At 40.0% G+C, this 21039-nt stretch overlaps 1 protein-coding gene across 1 annotated transcript in view; it reads left to right on the top strand.

Annotated features, from left to right (window-relative positions):
- cdh2 (cadherin 2, type 1, N-cadherin (neuronal)) overlaps positions 1 to 21039 on the top strand; it is a 60585-nt gene that overhangs the window by 28081 nt on the left and 11465 nt on the right. Inside the window, exons 3-10 of the mRNA XM_042428706.1 lie at positions 9736 to 9956; positions 14017 to 14184; positions 15409 to 15564; positions 16722 to 16866; positions 17250 to 17422; positions 18887 to 19024; positions 19489 to 19674; positions 20395 to 20648. Coding sequence (XP_042284640.1) covers positions 9736 to 9956; positions 14017 to 14184; positions 15409 to 15564; positions 16722 to 16866; positions 17250 to 17422; positions 18887 to 19024; positions 19489 to 19674; positions 20395 to 20648 — 1441 coding nt within the window. The remainder of the gene's footprint in view (positions 1 to 9735; positions 9957 to 14016; positions 14185 to 15408; positions 15565 to 16721; positions 16867 to 17249; positions 17423 to 18886; positions 19025 to 19488; positions 19675 to 20394; positions 20649 to 21039) is intronic.

The raw sequence follows: 21039 nt of genomic DNA, 5'->3' as shown, positions 1-21039 counted from the left end.
ATGCGATATGTACACACATGATTAATAGAAATAGAATTGGCTTCAAATTTTGCTTTGCTGTGACCTTCTACTTTCTTTTCTTTGTATAGTCTTATATACAGGATGTTGTTTTTACACCCATTGTAATAAACTGCCTTAACTTCCATTCACCTGTGAATGTGACTCACTAAACAGATAGTGGGAAGTAGTGCATGTAAATTGGTATATTATTCATATTATTCTTTTACATTGCCTTGAATATCACATGATGTCCTTGCTATTGTGTATGTTCTGGCTGGTCGTTTGTGTGGCTTATTCAGCACCATGCATTTAAATGAAAGTTTAAATGCGTTTAAATATAGTGAGGCAATCATGATGATTACATTTATCACTAGACACAAAGCACTCCCAACACATGAGGATCAGTACTAACCACGGGCTGCTGTATAGCAACGTGTGGAGCATATCACATATGGAGAGAAGGCACCTATCCCAGTCACGCATGATGGTTATTATTTACGGTGGCTGGATCTGCTTTCTTGCAGCATTAAACGAACTGCATGTCAAGCAATGACACAGGAGGTTGGACAATTTGTCAGAATTTAATCATGTCCTTATAGACATCCATGCTAATTTTATCAAAATTGATAATGTACAAATAGCTTCCCCGGTGGTCAATCTCTGGGGAAATGGCTTTGTCCTCTTGAACACACAACCTTTGTCCAGTGGAAATCAAAGTTTTAATGAACTGTGTGGTTTGTTGTCTCTGAGTAAAGGTCCTGTCTGTCTCTTCACTGTCTTGGAACATATCCAATGTATAATCTGCTTTATGCAAGAGATGAAAGATAAAATTGTATTTGCGATTATATTTAACATAAAATCCTTATTTCTTCAACTCAATTCATTACCATTTCTATTGTGAACACAAATCAGGCTTTTTCTAAAATGTAAGCCCTGGATAATGATTGTATTTGTGGAACAATGATTGGTACAGTTCTGGGCAGATAGATATATTTCTGGGTTTCCTCTCAGCAACAAATCAGACCAGGAACTACTATGCTAGTGTGATTAAATAAAAAGTCTTATAAGACCCTGTGAACATGCCAGTGGATGTTACCTCATCTCTGGTCACTGCCTCCTTCTTTGTCTCTTTGATTTTTTATGTTGGTATTTTGACAGAAATGATCAAGGGGTAGAACTAAATAGTTTTGAGCCTGTGCTTTTGAGATCAAAAGGACCTAATAATGTCACATTACAGGTTGCACTCAGGCAGTTTTAGTGCTCGGCCCTCGTGAACAGCCTCTTCAGAAAATATCAGGTCAGCTTGAAACCAGAGGCGTAGCGGCTCATAGTTATCAGCTGCTGTAGCTATTGGCTACATTCTTTACTTTTATGCTTGTCGTTTCTTTTGGACTCTATTTGAACTTGAACCACCAAAAATATTTAAAGAGATTAACATGTATACCATCAGCCATTTCAAAGAATCCAAGCAAACTGCTCACTATATAGGCTTATCCTTTTTCAACACTTGCATTTGAACTGTCTCCCAAGCTGACATTACATATAATAATACACACAAGTAATGGAACGGATGTCATTTTCATACTGAGCAAATCTGACAGTGCATAATACCAGAGCTCTTACTTTTAAGTAGCGTCTTTAATTACAGTAGATGCATAATAAATGAAAGTGATCAATATCTGATATTTCACTGTTATGCAGATGATACACAGTTATATCTCTCCATTAAACCCTCGGAATGCAACAAGCTGGCAACACTTCAAAGCTGCTTAGCTGATGTGAGAGACTGGATGTCAGAACATTTTTTGCAGTTAAACTCTGACAAAATGGAGATGCTTATCATCAGCCCTGAGCACCTCCGTAATCAAGTCTAGCCACTGCTCGGTCCCCTCGTCCCAAATATTAAGGGCACCACTAAGAACCTGGGGGTTATCTTCGACAGCGAGCTAAGCTTTGAACAAAACACAAAGAAATTGGTACAATCATGTTACTACCAACTCAAGAATATTTTCAAGATCAGAGCGATGTTATCTTTTAGCTATACAGAGAAAAATATTTGTGCTTTTTTCCTCAAACCTTGACTATTGCCTTGTTTACCTGCCTCAGTGCACAAGCTGTAGCTCTACTTCAGACTGTGCAGAACTCTGCAGCCAGACTTCTGAAGACCAGACACTCTTCTCACATCACCCCAGTTTTAGCCTCTTTGCACTGGTTACCGATTTCTTTTAGAATCCATTTTAAAATCTTTCTCATGACTTACAAAGCTTTACATGGCCAAGCGCCAGAGTACATCAGTGAACTCTTAACTCCTTACTGTACAAAAAGGCCTCTGAGATTTGCTGGGTTAGGCCTGCTAGCTGTTCCAGAGTCCAGGTTAAGGTCAAAGGGTGATTGAGCTTTTGCTGTACTGGCATCTCAGCTTTGAAACAGTTAGTTTTCGATCTGCTGACACTGTTTCAGCTTTTAAATCCTGTCTTAAGACATATTTTTACAGACTTGCCTTTTTGTCTGACAACTATTTTTATTTGTTTACATAATACATCTCTGTCTGTTGAGCTGATTTTAAGTTTGTTGTAATAGTTTAATTTGTTTTACATTTTGGATGATTTATTCGCAAATTTCTTTTATACAGTCTTTTAATTGTGTGCTTGTATTTTGCTGTTTCTTGTGTTTTTCTTTTTATATGTGATTGTTTCTTTTGTGCTGTCTATAAAAAGCACTTTGTGCTCCTGGTGTGAAAAGTGCTATACTAATTTATTTATTTCTTTATTTATTTATTAATGGTTATTTCTCACCCAATAAGAGCCTCAGAAATGGGTTAACTGTCTCTCCTGTTGGAAATGCCTCAGATGTAGTAGCACTGTAACAGCGACATGGCACAGCAGAGATGGATGCACGGTGCAGTGGAGCATTTCTTAAAATGTGTGTTACTGCAGTGTATGGTCACCAGAGAATGACCTCTGTTACACAGGAACAATAAAAAGTGATGCATGTGGACACCTGAAATGGCTTATTATTCACAGTCTGATTTTTAAAAGGCATCTCAGTGTCTCAACCTGCTTCTGCCCTCCAACCTCACACAGATTGCTTTGTTTTAACCCTACCTGCTTTTGTTCTTCATCTCTTTGTAGGCTGAACAAAGTGACCAATGCCAACAGCTATAAGGTGAATTAGGGTATGGAGAGCAATTAAAGACCTATGACCTTTTATGCCAGGGTCAATGAATAGCTGTAATGGACATGAAGTCAGCACCTCATTTCATATAATTTTGATTTACATCTGAGAGGTTCTGCCACCTGAGCTTTGTAGACTAGGCATTGAGATTAAAAGACAGGAGGCTATATTAGTATTACATGGTTACATTTACCTTTTAGTTTCATTCTTTTAAAAGTATCAATGTTCGTCATTTGAACCTGAAGGAGAAAGGATATGCATTTTCCTGAATACCCCACCCCTCCCCTGCAATCTATAAAGCTATCAGCTTTCATAATTGTATCTGTTTTATTTTTCAGCATATTAATGTGATGCTTTCTATAATGAGCTTCACCTGCATGCATTTTCAGCGTTCACATAGCTTTTCTGAAAGGCATCATAAAAAGTAAGAGCGTTTGACATCCCGGTAATGTGGTCAGTTTAATACCCCACTAAAGCCTCTGTATCAAGCCGCTCGTCTCAATAACTCACAGAACAAAATCCCAGTAGCTATGCGCTGATAACTGCAGAAGGATGTAGCTTAGCCTTATCAGCTCTTGTCTCCAGTGACACAGTAATCCACACAATGCTTGGCTGTCATTGTACTGGAAAACACAGAATCATTTCATTTACCCAACAAAGGCCTGAGAATAATTGTGATGTCCCCCTGTGCTTCTCCTTCACTACTAACCCATAGAGATTGCTAATTTTCAAAGGCCAAATATTATTTATTCAAAAGAGCTCAACTGCCACCACATATTTATTCTTTGCAGATAAACCTGTTTTGCCTCTGGAATAAGAGGCTCTCGTTAAATGTCAGTTTAGGAAGCTCACAGAGGCTGGTTGCTTTCAGCTACCTTTTTTGCACAGTCAGAACAGCAGGTATCTACCAAGCATGCAGTTGATGTGTAGGCATTAGACTACCAGTGGAGAGGGCTAATGGTAGTTTCGTTGTGGCTAATCAGTGTCGAGACAAAACACAGCCTTTGTACCCGACAGATACAGGGAGATGCTTTGGCACTTAAAAGGAAATGGAGGTGACTCTTGGTCTGGTGGGGAGTATTTTCACCTTGTAATTGTCTTAGTGAGTACAATAATTGTTAAACAGACTTGCTGTGCTCGAGGAGAACAAATGACCATGTGCTAATGTGATATAAATGCAAGTGTAAAAAGAAAATAAATGTGAAAGATGATTGAAAATTGTTTCCCTCTCCTAAGGGCTAGTTTGCTAGATCAAGGCAGCTTAAAAAAAACGTCTATGTTTGAGAAAAAGCAAGCTCTTACGGCCACTCAAACGTTCATGGTACACTTTGAGCTTACGTTTGTCAGTGTGTATACCAATGTGGGTGTCTGTGATAAGAGAAGGTGGTGTCAGTAGACTTATTGTGTGTCCCCTCATAATTCTCCAATTGAGGCAGCAGTTTTATGAAGGAAAATAGCTCCAACAATATGCACAAACTACACAAACCAAGTGCTGGGGGAATGGTCACTGCAATCAAGCTAGGAAAATGAGCCAGCTGCTTGTTAAATGTGGGTATGCTCTGATGCAATTCCTCTTTAGTTTTCTTAATTGCTAGACACTGAACAGACTACAAACACTGCATGTTTTTTTCATGCAAATCCCTTACATATTTTAGGCCCAGCTATAAATGCATGGAATGCTTTGCGCGTTTGAAGTGCAGTGCATTAGTAAAACGCCTTCAAGGGCTTAGTCTGGCAAAAGGCAGTATCATCATTCCCAGATCCAAGCTTCAGCTACAAACAGTTTACTTTCTCTGAAGAATACACTATTTTCTGAAAACAGAAATGTACCGAAAGTCTTATGTCTGCATCTCAGCTCCTTTTGAATAAATAGATATTTGGAAATGTTTTGATTCAGTCAAGCAGCAGAACATAGCATCACCTTGATTGCCACAATTGCCCCTCTACCAGTGCTGTGAAGGATCGATGATGTTTTCTCACAGATTTATTTGCTTGATCTTTGACGCAATTTATTGTAGTTTTATTCATTTAAATGTGCATAGTTTATATATTTGTACAAAAAATGGATCTGCATCTTTACTGCAAAATCATAGAGCAACAGAACAGTTCTTTTCCATTTGAAGATTTACTCACAAACAGTAGTTTTCACATTTGACAGATCTACATTCAAATACCCATAATTGGGAAGAATATGATGTAATAAGTTGTGCAATGATGGGGTTTTTTTGGGTTTCTTTTTAACTTAGCAGCCTTGAAGCTGTAGAATATGCATTCTCAAAAATAGCATTAGAAAAAAAATACAGTTAAAAAGGATAACATATGAATGTGCAATTATGCATAGCAAGCAGCCATCTTATTTTTAAAAAAAAACATTAGTGTATTTTGCTTTTAGCAGTTTTTGCAATAATTGGGCAATTAAAGAATATGCTGTGAAGGATATTTTTGTGGTTTGGCACAAAGTCTGTACGTTGTTAGAGAATGCTGACCTTAATTTAACATGTTCTCCCCAATTTTGGATGGGATTAGAATTTCATATCACAGCAGTTTGAATTGAGGTACCAAAGTGCGAGCTCCACTGGGGCTTAACAGGATCTTATAAACAGTGGTGCTGGCATGGATGTCTCACGCAGCACATTCAGTGGGAGCCTCTGCTTCATATTGCATTGTCTCATTGCCAGTGCGGGCCACTCTACTAAACCTGGTCACATTCATTTGTGAATAATGCATTTTGTCAGGGGTGTTGTACCGTTTGCCAGGGAGAGGCCACTGGGGTATTTGCCTGGGTCTGCATTTATCAGCAGCTACAGATGAAACACCTATGCTGAGTATTTCTCAACTGTCAGTAAACTCACTTCCCAGAAATGAATGATGGTATATTGGGATGATCTCACATGAGAGGTTTCAGTCTTGTCACATTTACAGCACATTAGAGGGACTTTCAGCCTGCTCACTTGCAGCCAGTGTATTTGGCAGGCAGGCATAAAAGCTGAGACTGTGGAACATTTTCTTTGCCTCCGTGAAGTCACGGACTCCGCATTCCATGTTCCAAATTAAATGTATCTCTCTCTCTCTCTCTGCCTCTCTCTATCTCTCTCTAACTATTTGTGTCTGTCTGAGTCAGAGTTATCACGTGATGGAGCAGACAATAGAGAGGCACTCTCGCACTTCGGAGAGGTTAGCCGGGGTTTTTGTGTTGCTTGTCAGTGAGGGGGGCATCTAAACTGTGAATAGGATCATTGAGTCGGAGGTAATTTTGGGCCCCGGTGCAGGGCATTAGTTGGACAGGCCTTTCTGCTGACAGGCCTGTTTCTCCCTCCCTCTCTCTCTCCCCCTCTTTTTTTTAACCCCCAACCCCCAGTCCCCCTGCTGCATCGGCATTTCTGTGCAAACCAAAGGCCTTTATCGTTGTGCCCATGACGACATGTCTGATAGGGCGTGGCAGCCAAGATTTCTTTTAGCCCTTTACCTTGGGGAGCCAATACATCTAGATATAGATAACTTGCAGCAGCCGGGTTTTAAGCGGGGACACACTACACATTTCTGCGGTTTTATAAGCCACCAGAGTGTGTCTGATAAATGAATAGACACATGTGGGACATTCCCATTCATTATCATTGGAAATGGTCATGCCTGCTGGGAGTTTGTGCAGTGATTGCAATGGGGGCTGACTGTTGAAGGGCCTCTCAGAGGTGTCCTGATGGCCAAATTTCAGACAATGTTAAAGAGCTAGAGCTCAGCTCAACAAGAGGCTTGGGCTAAAAAAATCTCACAGGGGGAACACTGCTGTCAAGTGAACCGCTAAACACATTCACAAAAATGTATAGTCAGAAGCGCCAGTAGGACAGAAAAAAAACACATTGGCTGCAGCCGCAAGGGGAAGGATGAGGATATCTGTGAAAACAAAAATTGGCAGAGTGCGAGACACTTGAACGCATTCAGGGATGGTTTAAATTAGTGAGTAAAGAAGTGAGTCAAGCAAGTGCTACCAATTAGCGCTACCAATTAGAGTGTGGGTTATCTTCTATTTTAATGTAAAGTTTGGTCAATAAAACATCAGAAATCTGTGAAAAACATCCATCACAATTTCCTAGAGCCAAAGTTGATGCCTTCAAATTGCTTGGTTTGTCAGACCAACAATCCAAACCCCCAAAATATTTAATTTACAAAAATCAAATCTTCATATTTGAGAAGCTGGAACCATCAGTGATTGGCATTTTTTGCTTGAACAGTGACTTTAACAACTAATCCATTATCGAAATAGTTGCATTTATTTTCTTTCAAAAGATTAAGCAACTAATCGTTTCAGCTCTGGTTACATTTTCTGAATAACATTGTACAATATTCTTAATCCAAGTATCTCACTAAGAATAGTGCGAGTTAGATTTTACTGACTTGAGAAGCTTCTTAAATCTACAGACTGTCTTCTGCTGTATTGTGAGTTATTTTGACAGAGCCTTACTCTGTATTCCACCTCTGTTTGAGTATCTTGCTGACTTGGGCTGGCTGGTGATTGCCTGAAGGCTTTGAGTTTACAGGCGGCTGGCTTTAAGGAAAAACCTTCAGAGAGAGAAGGTCATCTATCTGATGTCAGCTTTGCCAGGTTCAAACAGAAAAAAAACTAATTGGTCAAGGGTAATTGCACAAAAGCAGCCAGGAAAGAGATGGTCAATATCAAGTGAATTCCAGTATAGAAGAAAGACTTTGTCATCTTCTATCTTCATTATTGGAACTGCTGGCCCTCCTACAATGCATTTTCACCTTGTGTGCTGTTGAGCAAAATTTAGATGAATGGCAAGTCTTATGGTTTTTAAAAAAAAAAAAAACTCCAGCTTGCAGTGCAGATTTCTTGTTTTGTCAGTTTTTAAATCTTTTAGCGGGGTGGAATGGAATGCAGCATATGGTCCTTGCAGATGATTTGTTCCCCCTGTTTGGGTTTTGATAAAGTAGAGCAAGATTGCATTTTCATTCATCAGGATGAATACATTGTGATTACACTGCATGTCATTTTCTAAACTTTACGTAGGCAACCTCACATTTTGGATTCTCTCTTTTTCACTTGCATTCAACTTCTCTCAATCCAAAACATCTTAGTTTGTGTAGGATGCCTGCTCAGGTATTTGTATTTTCACTTTTCTTTCACCAAAGTCACTTTTCAATAGTGTTTTTTTTTAAAGGAACATTTACCCTCTCTTTTCCGCTGCAGTGTTGCTTTCTGGAATTCTGCCTTTTGTTGCTCACTGAGAGAACCTTGAACAGGTACATCTTTGTCAGTGTGGAGACCAAGGGCATCTACCTAAAAACATCTGCCTTGTCTGCTGTTACAAGCAGCAAAAAAGTAATAAGTTCTCCCCTGTTATTACTGAAAGATTTATTAGTGTTATGGTGTGGTGCACTTTGGGAGAATTGATTGCAAGTGTTTGGGTGATACTATTAAATTAGGCCTGCAGGTTAAACTTATGACTTCCTTTAGACCCCAAGCTGATCTACTGCATCCTCTCCTCAAACCCAGAGGAATCAGATGGGCTATGAGATACTCTGAAGACACCACTGGGTCCCCAAGGTAGCAGCACAAAGGAAGATTAGGTACCCTCCTTCAAGGCTTTTGTTAAGTAATTCCACATCTGCTTTAATAATTCAAAGCAGCACCAGCAGAGCCTCCACACAAACGATATATGGTAACGTTGTGATCTCTGTGGCCGGGAGGAATTTTTATCTTTCCCTTTATGCCTTTTTGTGTGCTATAAACATGAGGGGGGCCTGCCAGGGAAACATACACACAAAAAGATCACACAATGAAGCTCCTAGGTGTGTGTGTGTGTGTGTTCGTAGGAGGTACATAGGCTGTGTTATACTGTCACTCACTTGTAACATGAACCGGCGTTGTACCACTGCCACTGAGGCACCTGTGGGACTCGAGCCCCCATGAGCCACCTGTCTGCAGTGTCTTTATGCGTGCGTGAGTTTCTGTGTTTTCTGTGTGCACATGCTGATGAAATAAACATCACATGCACTCACTTGTGTCTCTTGAGGAGCTGAGGATCGGTAGTCATCCACGGAAGGCATCCCTGTATGTCATGGGGGACAAAGCTAGCATGCGATGGCCTTAGCTGGAAATAAAAGAAGACTCACAGTCTAGGAGAATTTAGCGTTTTTATACATACTTTCTAGTTCCTATTCTGTTTTCTTAATCCCATATACTTCAACTTTAGACAGACTAATTTACACATCAGATTTTAAATGAAATGTTTTTTGGGGTTTTCTTTAATAGCCCTTAAGGGGTACTCTTCTCTTTTTTCTTTAGTTTTCTCTCCTTCCAACTCTCTCCTCCACTGCACCTGTTTTGAGCAATACCTTTGGGGCACAGCTTGAAGTGAATAATGTATGAGCGAGAGAGAGAATCAGAAAACCTTTGTGGACCTTCTGTCTGTCTGTGTGTTTGTCTGGCTGTCTGTCTTCCACCTCCTTTGTCTCTATCTTTAGTTTTTTGGGGTTTTTTTAGGTTTCTTTTTCACTGTTGGGCTAATTTTTAACTTAAATCCATCTGTCTCTTGTCTCTTACAGTGAGGTTTTTCGACTGTGGCCGAGGTGGTCTGGTGCGCTTTGAATGCAGTAATCCATCTGACTTCCGGATAGAGGCCGACGGAGTAGTTTATGCTGCCAGGAGTCTTCAGCTCTCTGGGCTCCAAGTGTCACCGTTGCTGATTAAGGCCAGTGACGACACCACTCAGCAGCAATGGGTGACCCAAGTCCAGGTGACACCCTCTGCACCCTCCAGCCAGCAGGTGAATAAACCTCAATAACTTTTCTATAACATTTCTGACTTGTTTGTTGATTGTCTGACTAGTGTTACTGCAGTAGAAATGTGGAATGATCAATTCTGCCCTTGCATCAAATAACTTAAGCTTAACAGGCACACTGCACATTCACAGATGATTAGTTCCCTAAATTGTAGCAGGTGTTCCGAGAGACTGGATGGATGCTTGCTAATTAAAATTTAATGTGTCAATTTACTAGGAGCACAAACATATACTGAACATGGTCAGTGGGTAGCAAGAGCAGATGCAAAATAGCTCCTCATAAAGTTGATTTCAGTGAGCATATCTTGTGTGTCTCATGATTGTGAGGTTATTACCTTATCATCCAAAAGGGGACGCAACTCTTTCAATGTTTTGGAAGACAGGAAGCATCTGTCTGAGCTGTAGAGTGTCGTTTTAACCGTTCCGCTGGACGTGTTGTGCAGTCATCTGCGATTAGTTAGAATGACCATGTGCTCATATGTCAACATTGCCGTTGGCCCAGGATCAGAGGAGGTGCACAAAAAAGAACTGCACATGCCCGATCCGTCTGCCTTGTAACCAGGAAATGAAAGGAAGCTCTAAAGGCTGTGTTATTGTAGAGGTTTTAACTTCAGTGCCAGAGGATTATGTGATCCTGCTCAATTAGATAATATCTGTTGCCTTAAACTTACAGGAATGACGCTCTGCACAAATAGACACACATATGCTACTTTCAACTCTGTGTCCTACTCTCTATCCTGACCCGTTCTATAGGGTTATAATTTAGCATATATGTGCATATGTTAATAATCATTGCTGCAAGATCTTTGATCATTAGCCTTCTGTTGTCTTAATGAGCACCCCCAAATGTAATAATCGTGTTTGTTTTACAAAGACCAATGTGCTTTTCTTTTTAATCCCTGTAATATACTTAAACAAATGGCCGTAAGTGGACATTTCTAAATGTGCAGCACCACAGATAATCTCAGGAAAGGCAGGCATCGTACTTTATGTGGGTGCAGATTAAAACTAAATGCTGACAGTTATGTGTAGTTACTGTCAGTGCTGCGGGTGTTGGGTCTGCTGGGCCGAAATTAAACTTGTAGCCAGTAATGATTTCATGGCTTTTCAAAATGCCGTCGTTAGCCACTGACACTCATTTACCATAGAGACTCCTGCAGGTATGTGATTTTAATGATACCATTAGTCATTGTTGTTGGTTGGTCAAAGGCAAATGCATACTTTTCCCACACAGGTAAACAGACTTTCTGCTGTTTTTTTTTTAGATTTTAAATAGGAGCCATAATCTCACTATGACCCCTGTATACTGTACACGTATAAAAAATAATCAACTGTATCATCAGCAGCTACACTCTGATCTGTATCTGTTGAGAGCTGTTGGGTTTGCTCTGATTTGTCCGTAATGAAATCAGGGATTGACTTTCCCGTATCTTGCACATTTATGAGGTCATGGACGGCCATCACACATCTCTTAATCACATCAGTGATTACATTTTTTTATTAGTGCCATGAATGCGACAGCCTTGGGGAAACATTTTAATCAATGACAACCAAACAATATCCTCATTAACATGAGAGTGTCCTCACCCACTGTATCCACCTTCATTAGAACCTCAGCTCCACAACAGTCCATGAAGAGAAAACATTTCAGAATCTGAAAGAGGGATTTTTTTCTAAAAGGGCAAATACACACATAAGCAAAAACCTTCCCAGACACTCACAAACACTCAGGCCATCACTCAACCTAACACTCTCCTGGACTCGGGAAGTAGTCTCCTAGTCAGAAGATGGAAGGGGTTCGGAAACCGTGGACGGGTGCAGACCTCCAGCACACAAGAGATAGATGCGTATTGGGCTGAACAAACCCACCATGCCATTCATCATTCCAGACACAGGTTGCAAATAATTACTGCTCTCACTCGTGCCCATTTTAATAGGGTAATAGATATTTCTGAAGCATGCTCCTTCGCTATCTGTCCGCTTGCCTCTCTGCATTTCCAATGTGTGAAAGCAGTATAATCGGATTTCAAACATGATTAGTGGAAGCTCTCCAACAGCTCCCCAGATGTTAGAGGAGGGGGAGTGCGGGATATGAGTCACGTTATAAGGTGGCAAAGTGGTAATTAATTTCTGTGTTTGCATAGGGCACTTTTTAGTAGTTTGTAGGACCAAACAACATTCAAATAATTACAGGCAGCAGTAGGGAAGATTCTTCAAGGGACCTGACAGTTCCATTGAAATCCCAGCTATCATTCATTGACATAGAAGGATTTTACATATTGTTTTTCTGTTTTCCTTCCTACCTTGTTTTGTTCAAGGTTATTTTAACTTTTTCTGGCACTACTTCAGTCTCCTCAGTCTCTGGAGCAGCATAGGCAATTTGAGCCATCTGTGTGTTTAGTGTCTGGCTTGCAGGTACCATCCTCCTTTGTTTCAAATCTCATTCATTACAGCCGAGGGAGGATGGCAGATCCATTATGGAAGCTGGTATGTCTGTGTGGGTGCATTTTATCAGCACATAAGAAGAGGTGTGCCATTTAAAGCAAACCAGAGCTGGTGGTGTGCGGTTGCCGTTTCCACACCAAAGTGTTTCAAGGCATATTGTCACATGTTGTACTGTACATATTTTAAGCTACAAAGAAAGTCATAAAATAATTGATTGTTTGATTGAACACACATTTAGAATAGGTATTTGGAAGAGTGTATTAAGTGTTGTAGAAAATGGCAGCCTGTTTCCTTTTTTACACAAAAAGGGAAAGGTCATTGGTCAGCCTTCAATACCACTAGATAGTAAGGTGTCACTTCAGTTAGTGGATTAGCATGTGCTGCTGTTGATTATAGCTTAATGTTTACATGATTAAGGCTTTTATTTCTATGGGATAAACATAATAACAAGACTAGACATTCAGCCCTGTGTTTAAACAAGGCAGGGTGCCGCGTGGGTGGTGGTGTGTTGTTTAAGGTACAAGTCCAGGATGAGTAATAGATAAATCCGTTTGAAGGCTTATCGGGTGCCAGAACACTGGACAACTGTTGGTAATGCTCACATACTGGATTTTGCAACTCTGTAAAGTTATCACAGTGGCAATTATTTTATCTTTTGTCATGACTTTTGCGAGGTAAACAGTAGAAATAAGATGCTCATGTTACAAAGTAATTCATGTATGGCTTGCATGTATGTGATTGGCCAAAGCGACGCCTTGCTGTATGATGTCACGTTACGGCACATGTTGAGCCAGCCAACTTTTTTGCAGGTTGACCCTGCGTTTTTTGCCTAAGCCCTCAGTGTTAGCACCCCTGCTGTGCTGCCCGCCAGACTGGCTCCATTCAAATGAATGAGAGGGCTGTGTTTTTTCACGCAGGGCTAATGTCGGTCTGAGTACGGCCTAGTGGGGATATTTACAAGGGATTTGCAGCCCCTTTTTAGGCACTAAACAGCCTGATTGCGTTTGTCCTTATTTATTAAAAGGCTGCACCAAGGTTTTGTGCCAGTAAAATGGAAGAAAAGTGGCACAGCTGAAAAATGTGTGTTTAGTCTCATGCAACATATTTTAAGGTGCTCCTTTTCAGACCTGCAAAGCTGTATCTTTCCAGAATTGTAAAATTACGTCACTGGCTGCAAATCATATTAGCTGTTGCTAATTAATGTTAATTCTGTGAGTAACTTGATGGCAGGCCAAAATGAAATCTGGCTGTTGTAATCCAATATTTGTTGAGACATTTCACCCCAAACCACAAATTGTCATCCTCTTGGAGGTGCTTGAGGTAAAGGGGAAAGGGTCAGGGAACACCAAAGTCAGTAAGATTCATCCTCTGGGAAACATGAATGTCTCTATTTAATTTAATGGCAGTCCCTCCATAGTTAAATATAGGTATATACAATATATACAGTATATATACATATATGCAGTGCACAAGTGTTGGACCCAACGACCGACCAACATTACCATCCGTATGGCCATGCATGGCTAAGAATGTATGTACTCATGTCTACTGCATAGATGTGATCACCCAACTCTTTAACTAAATAATTTCCTTTTTCCAGGTCAAGGAAGTTGATGTCCCTCCAGTCATGTCGAAGGATTTGAAGGAAATAGTGTTTCCATCACGAAACATGGACAGCCAACTGAAACGGATGAAGAGAGACTGGGTCATCCCCCCAATCAATGTTCCAGAGAACTCACGAGGCCCATTCCCACAAGAGCTTGTCCGGGTAACATTGCACACCCAAAGCACATGCATGAATGCATGCACACATATGCGCACGCACACACACAAACAAAGCCTTCTCTCAACTTCAAAGAAAATGCCTTTTGCTTGATATGACAACCTTCTAGGTTCTCAATGCCCCGGGCTCCTAGTCAGAGGGTCACACACATGAGACTTGTGCCTTCAACAAAATGCTTCATATTTACAGCGCTTTGCTAAAGGCCAGGGCTCTTTTTTCCGCTGTATTATTTATCTTTTGTTTCAGGGGACAGTCAGTACCAATGTAACCTGGCATTATTTAGAAGGAGTGAGAAATCTGAAGTGCTCACCAGCGCAATTGTTCCTCAGTTACCTGTTGAGATATTACAACCCTTTTATCATGGCGGAAGGACACATTTGGCCCTAATCATTTGCGACAATTCTCTGGTCAGGGCTCATTGTGGGTGGCTGACAGAGGACAAACAATACTCTGGACAGTTAAGAAGTAGATCCTTTTTCAGCACATTAAGCTGACTTCCTTACCGAGTGTTAAGTCTTGTACATGTTATTTGTATGTACTATATTTAATCCAACCATATTAGAAGGGATGTGTCTGGGCTTTAGTGGATGATAACGGGATGAGGAAATACTCTGCTTGCTCAGCATGGATCCAGGGTGTAGGCACAGTGGGTCTCAGATTACACGGCAAACAGCATAGACAGCACATCCAAGACAGAACTTCAATACTACATAGACACACACTCTTTTATATGCACTCTTTTACTCACACAGCAACCTATTTTAAAAACAACACTGTGATTGTTACCGAAATGATAAGTCTTAGTCAGTCAATCTACAGAAAGTCACTAGCAATTATAATAAATAAGTGAATAACAAAGATTTGCTGGGCATAGTTTCTAAAATGTTGGATTTGCTTTTCTCTTTTTATAATTAGAACCTGAAAACTCTCAGATTTGACAGTTGATAAGAACAAGTGATCTGAAGACATCCCTATTGACTTTACAAACTTTTTTGACTATAAACATATCCATATATCCTTATATCCATATAAGCATATATGCCAGCTGATAAGAGATCCTTTAAGATAAGAGATCATTTATGTTTTAATGTAAAAATGTTTAAAAAAAATGTAACTATGATATCCGTATCAGCCTCAAAAATCCAGTGTCATTCACACTATATTTAGTACCGTTCTGAAGCTATCATTAACAAATCTTTACTCCCACAGATCCGATCGGACCATGACAAAAACCGGTCCCTAAGATACAGTGTGACAGGCCCCGGCGCTGACCAGCCCCCCACCGGCATCTTCATCATTGACCCAATCTCTGGAGAGCTATCTGTCAACACACCCCTGGACCGAGAGCACATTTCCAACTTCCATGTAAGTCAGACATAACAGTTAAAAAATAAAAGTTCTTTAATGATTTCCCTATGATTTGAAAGAAAGATTTTCCAGCCTGAAATGAAAAGTGTTTTCTCTGGTGCTGCTGTACATTCCTGCCAATTGGTACGTGCTCAGTGGTCATGTGTAGCTTAAGCAGTCTTCTCAGACTCAATAAAGACTGGGGCGTGATGAAGGTCTCCAGGGAATCTGACTTATCCGTCTGAGAATTTAGAGGATTTAACGTGATGTTTTTGAGTGAAGTGAGTGTGTGTGTTAGATACATTAAGGAAACCTCTGGCTCTTTCTAGAGTTACTTTATTCATTAGTCTTTGAATTATAGAGCTTACTGCTTAATACTAGTTTTTCATGTGTTTTAACACAAACTGGTAGACATCAATCAGGGTTGCACGTAAAGCTAAATGATAGACTTAAACATATCCCGTATCTAATAGGAACTAGACTTTATGGTAATACCTACTAGGTCTATAGTATGTATATGTACATTGTACATATGTACAGGTAAAATTTGAGTACATTCTGTATTGTTTTATATTTATTCTAGCGCATGAATCTGTGGGATCAAAATTTAGATGTATCCATGAATTGAAAACCTGTTTGAGGCACCAACCTTGCAGTTATGTGTCTGTAGGAAAAAAAAACACAGCAGATCAGAGCTGTTTTTGTAAAACAGAACTGAACTTGTACTGACCCAGTGTAGGCAACAGTACTGAATAAAATCAGGGAAAAAAGCGTATCTGTTTCAAGAGACAACCATAAAAATGCAGCTGAAATGCTTGTATTGTCGACTCTGTGGCAGGTATCTGACTAAATCTAAACATCTGTTTCTCTTTTGCCCTGCACATGGTAGAGCTAGTTGTGGGAAAGACTTGTTCTTTACCAAAAACAAAATTCCTCCCTTGGTCACGCTTGTCTGAAAAAAGATATTCTGAACTTTTTGGTCTGCTACATATAGTAAAAGACTTTTAGTGATTGTTAGTGGAGTTAATCATCACAGCAGTTTAACGGACGACATTGAGTGAATGGTTTGTGGTTTGTCCCAATATATTGTTTGCACAGTCAAGGATCATCCTTGTCCGTGTTGGGAATGCCAAATTTGCTTGCTACAGCCCAGATATGTTTATGTTTCCTTCCAGCTGAGAGCTCATGCAGTGGACCTGAACGGCAACCAGGTAGAAAACCCTATTGACATTGTGATCAATGTGATCGACATGAACGACAACAGACCCGAGTTCACCCATCAGGTCTGGAATGGCACTGTTCCAGAGGGTTCCAAGCCAGGTAATGTACCGTATAAAGCCAAGCGCAGCATCAAACTGTATGAGCAACCGATCGGCTGTAGTCTGAGCCCCCGACTTCACATGCTGCCATACTGTTAGCAGATCAAACAGCATTGATGACATTCCTGGGGTGGCCACTTTATTAACTTTGCCTCTGCTGTATTAAAGTGATCAGTAGTATTTGAAGATCACAAGGAAGAACACTGGACTCTATATTACAACACTGCAAATCTAGTAGTGTTTAATACAGCACAGTACTGTTGACTTCTAACGTCTTTTGATTGCCAGTGAGGGTTACTAAAGTTAAGTCAAAATAGAAATAACATAGAAAGATGAAATTAAAGTATTTATATAGTTATATGTTTCTGTCTTTCCATCCAATAGGAACATTTGTTATGACAGTAACAGCTGTTGACAAAGATGACCCCAAAACAGCTAATGGGATGCTGCGTTACAAGATCCTGTCTCAGAATCCCGAGACTCCAACCTCCAATATGTTCACCATCAACAATAAAACAGGAGGCATCATTACAGTGGCGGCAGGCCTGGACCGAGAGGTGACTGATGCTTTTTCTTTATTTATTTATTTTATTTATGACTTAGCTTTCTTTGTCTTTATTTCATAGACAGTAATGTTGTTGCAACTCCACTCTTTATTTCTAGACATATTATAAAATGATTGCATCGGTATTTAAGACTTTCATTTGCAAGGCCTTCCATTATATTAATACATTTTCATATTGCATTTAATGCCTTGCTGTAGATGTTTATCATTGTATTCATTTTCTATCTTTATATAAATGAGCTGTGCATTTTTAAAATATGAAGACAAAACACAGCCTGAGTATCTTTGCTAATATCCAGGCTGTCTTAGAACTAATGAGCCAAAGTGAATTTTGCTGATTACCAACTAAATGTGAAGTAAAAATGGACTTGGCCTTTTCACACTTATTTACTATTACAAGGAGGTAGCACGCATCACTGCGCAGCTAAATGTTTCCCTTCCCTCACTTTCTCTCTCTCTGTCTTTCTGTTTCTAAAGCAGAAACCTTTCCTTAAATTTTCTTTCTATCTCTCTCTTTCCTGTGCTGTAAATTTTAGCGCTCTTTCATTTAATTGAATCGCATGGCTGTGTGAGAAAATAAATAAAATAATATATGAAGCTCGAGCCAGTTGGTGCAATTCTAGTGAGGGCAATCTGGCTAGGTGGCTGCTCAATCACTTCCACCCTGGGGCCGCCGTTTTATGTCCGCCAGTTGCCACCATGAAAGTAATTTGCCCGATTCTCATTACCTAGCAACTGGTCCATCACCTGAGTGGCTTTTAATGTGAAAAGAGTCATTTGTTAGCTTCACGATGGTGTACATAGCAGAGGTGTAAGTTTCACACATGCACTCGCAAACGCACCTCCCCCATAGGGAATAAATCAGATTTATATAAAAAGCCACCATTAGTCATCATAATTAAGAAGCTAGCCAGATCAGATCTGTTTCATTTTAGTTAAACACATAAATACTGATGTAGAGTAAGTTACCATCTTATTAGGGACACCTATAAAATCTATATCATGCAACATGCATCTTAAATTAATGAAGCTTATAAAGTTCAGGTTTCTTTGACACTGGTGGAAAGGTGTTAATTCAACTTTATTATAATTTTGGAGGCTGTAGAGTATCGTAGTGTTGTAATTACCTGTATTATATTGAATGTTTTTTTTTAATCCTTTGTCCTCATTAACACACATGAGGGGGCAGAATGTTAGGAAACACTTCTTAATATAATGCAGATGAAAACAACATAACTATTAACTACAGTCTTAAAAAATACCAGAGTTAAAGTTATGATAGATAAAAAATTGATTATTTTTATTATTATTACTGGATTATTGTATTGGATTTCATTTGATTACACAGATGCACCTAATAAATATAATATCCACAGTCGAACACGGCTACATTATTGTTGTATTATTTTCAAAGATCTGTTGTTTTAATCTTTGTTTCTCTTCCCTGCCTCTCCAGAAAGTGCCTCAGTACACGTTGATCATCCAGGCCACTGACATGGAGGGCAACCCCATGTATGGCCTCTCCAACACAGCCACTGCTGTCATCAGAGTCATTGACATTAATGACAATCCGCCAGAGTTCACTGCTGAGACGGTAAGAAACAAACTCATATCCGATACATCCACACATTAAGCACCGCAAGGACCCTCATTTCACCCCAATGTAGATATATGCACTCAACCGTCAGTCCTGCTCACTTACCTGGTTCTGCTTGCCCAGCATTTCAGAAACCATACAGATACACAAGTAGTCAGCCATGCGTAAAGTGTTATATTCCCCTCCAAATGTTGACACATGCAACTACGGGGATGTCTGCCCGACTGAAAGAGGCACTTAATGTGCTCGTGAATCACTGAAATTTGTAATGCTACTGTTGTGCTATCAGGGGAGGACAGGGAATGAGATGACCATGACGACATGATAAGTTACCTTAGATGTCTATTTACCCAAGATTGGTCCTGCTGTGCTGTGTGAGGCAGGGATCAGTGTATTTTCTGCTGCCACAGCAGTATCACTAACAGCTAGCTGCTGTGTACGTTCATGGTTTATTCATGCAGTTTTTCGGCGAGGTGCCTGAAAACCGTGTGAATGTCATCGTGGCCAACCTGACGGTGACTGACAAGGACCAGCCCAACACGCCGGCCTGGAATGCTGTCTACAAAATCACCGGAGGCGACCCCACCGGCAGGTTCTCTGTGCCCACTGATCCAACCACTAACGAGGGCCTGGTAACAGTAGTCAAGGTGAGGCCTCCTCTTCAAACTCTACCCCTTATCTTGTACTATATGACGTTTGGGGATGGTTGGCTCTGCATTATAATGTGGTAGATACGATATTCAGTTATCTGTGTTGTATTTTTGTGTTTAGGTTTATGTTATTTCAGAAATTATTTGTTTTTGTTTTTTGTTTGATAGAATATGTCTTAAATGTTATGAATCATAGCTCACAATTAATGAACACAATAAACAACACAATTAACAATGCAACTGTCCTGTTGTGTAAAGAAGTTGAAGCATTTTGTGTGAAGCCTCTTCTGAAGTTTAATTTACTGATAATGACTAGTAAGATACTAAGAGCTGTGCTATCAGCCAAATTAATTTGAGTCCTGTATTCTCAGCTTGAATTATGTTTATATTTGCAATAAACATATTTCAAGCACAGAACATAATTTTTAAATTCAGAAGACATTTCAAATTAAATTGATTGGTTGCACAACTCTAACACCAGCTTGCTTTCTGTTGTTTCCTTCATCTGACCACAGAATAACATATTTTCTCTATCAGATCTCACTGTCTGTTGTGAGCTTTCACAATACCATTTTCAGGCAAGAGGAAGAAAATACTTTAACTCTTTAAATACCCTCTCACTAGTTTCACATAACCAACAAAGTAATGTGATTTCTTTCTGTTAAAATTTTTTTGAATTGTGATGTGTGACTATATATATCTTCTTTGTTTTTCCAGCCTATTGACTATGAAATCAGTAGGACGTATGTACTGACAGTGGAAGCGAGGAACGAGGTTCCCCTTGCCAGAGGCATCCACTCTCCTCGTCAGTCCACTGCCACAGTCTCCATCAGAGTGATAGACGTCAATGAGAGCCCCTACTTCGAGCCCAACCCCAAACTCATTAAACTGGAAGAGGGAGTGTTGCCTGAGTCAGCGCTGACTACCTTCACTGCACAGGATCCTGATCGTTTCATGCAGCAAACCATCAGGTAGATTTTACACTAAAAAAGAAGCAGAGCTGCCTGATTGAAACTTCACACATCTTCAAAGAAATCAAGTCCAGTCCACAAATGTGGAAAATTTGAAGAATTCCTCTGGCATTTAAAGTTAGTTTCATATCCTGCAATGTCTGTTCTCTCTTAAACATCTGTGCCAGATGTTTAAATCCCACATGTTTTATCAACACAGCAATGAGGATACTAGTAGGCTATGTGTGAAACTGGAGTGACATGATTGGTTGAGTTGACTGTTCACTCTGGCCATCAATCCTCCTCAAATAACACTACACTGTCAGCACGTCTCCTTCTCATTCTTGTTGAACAAGGCCAATTTTTTTCCCCTTTTCATCCTCAGATTCCTTGCCTTACTCAGCCTCACAGC

The sequence above is a fragment of the Thunnus maccoyii genome, chromosome 12 (assembly GCF_910596095.1).
Source record: "Thunnus maccoyii chromosome 12, fThuMac1.1, whole genome shotgun sequence".
NCBI lineage: Eukaryota > Metazoa > Chordata > Actinopteri > Scombriformes > Scombridae > Thunnus > Thunnus maccoyii.
The sequence above is the reverse complement of the archived record's forward strand: the minus strand, read 5'-3'. Positions and strand labels throughout refer to the sequence as shown.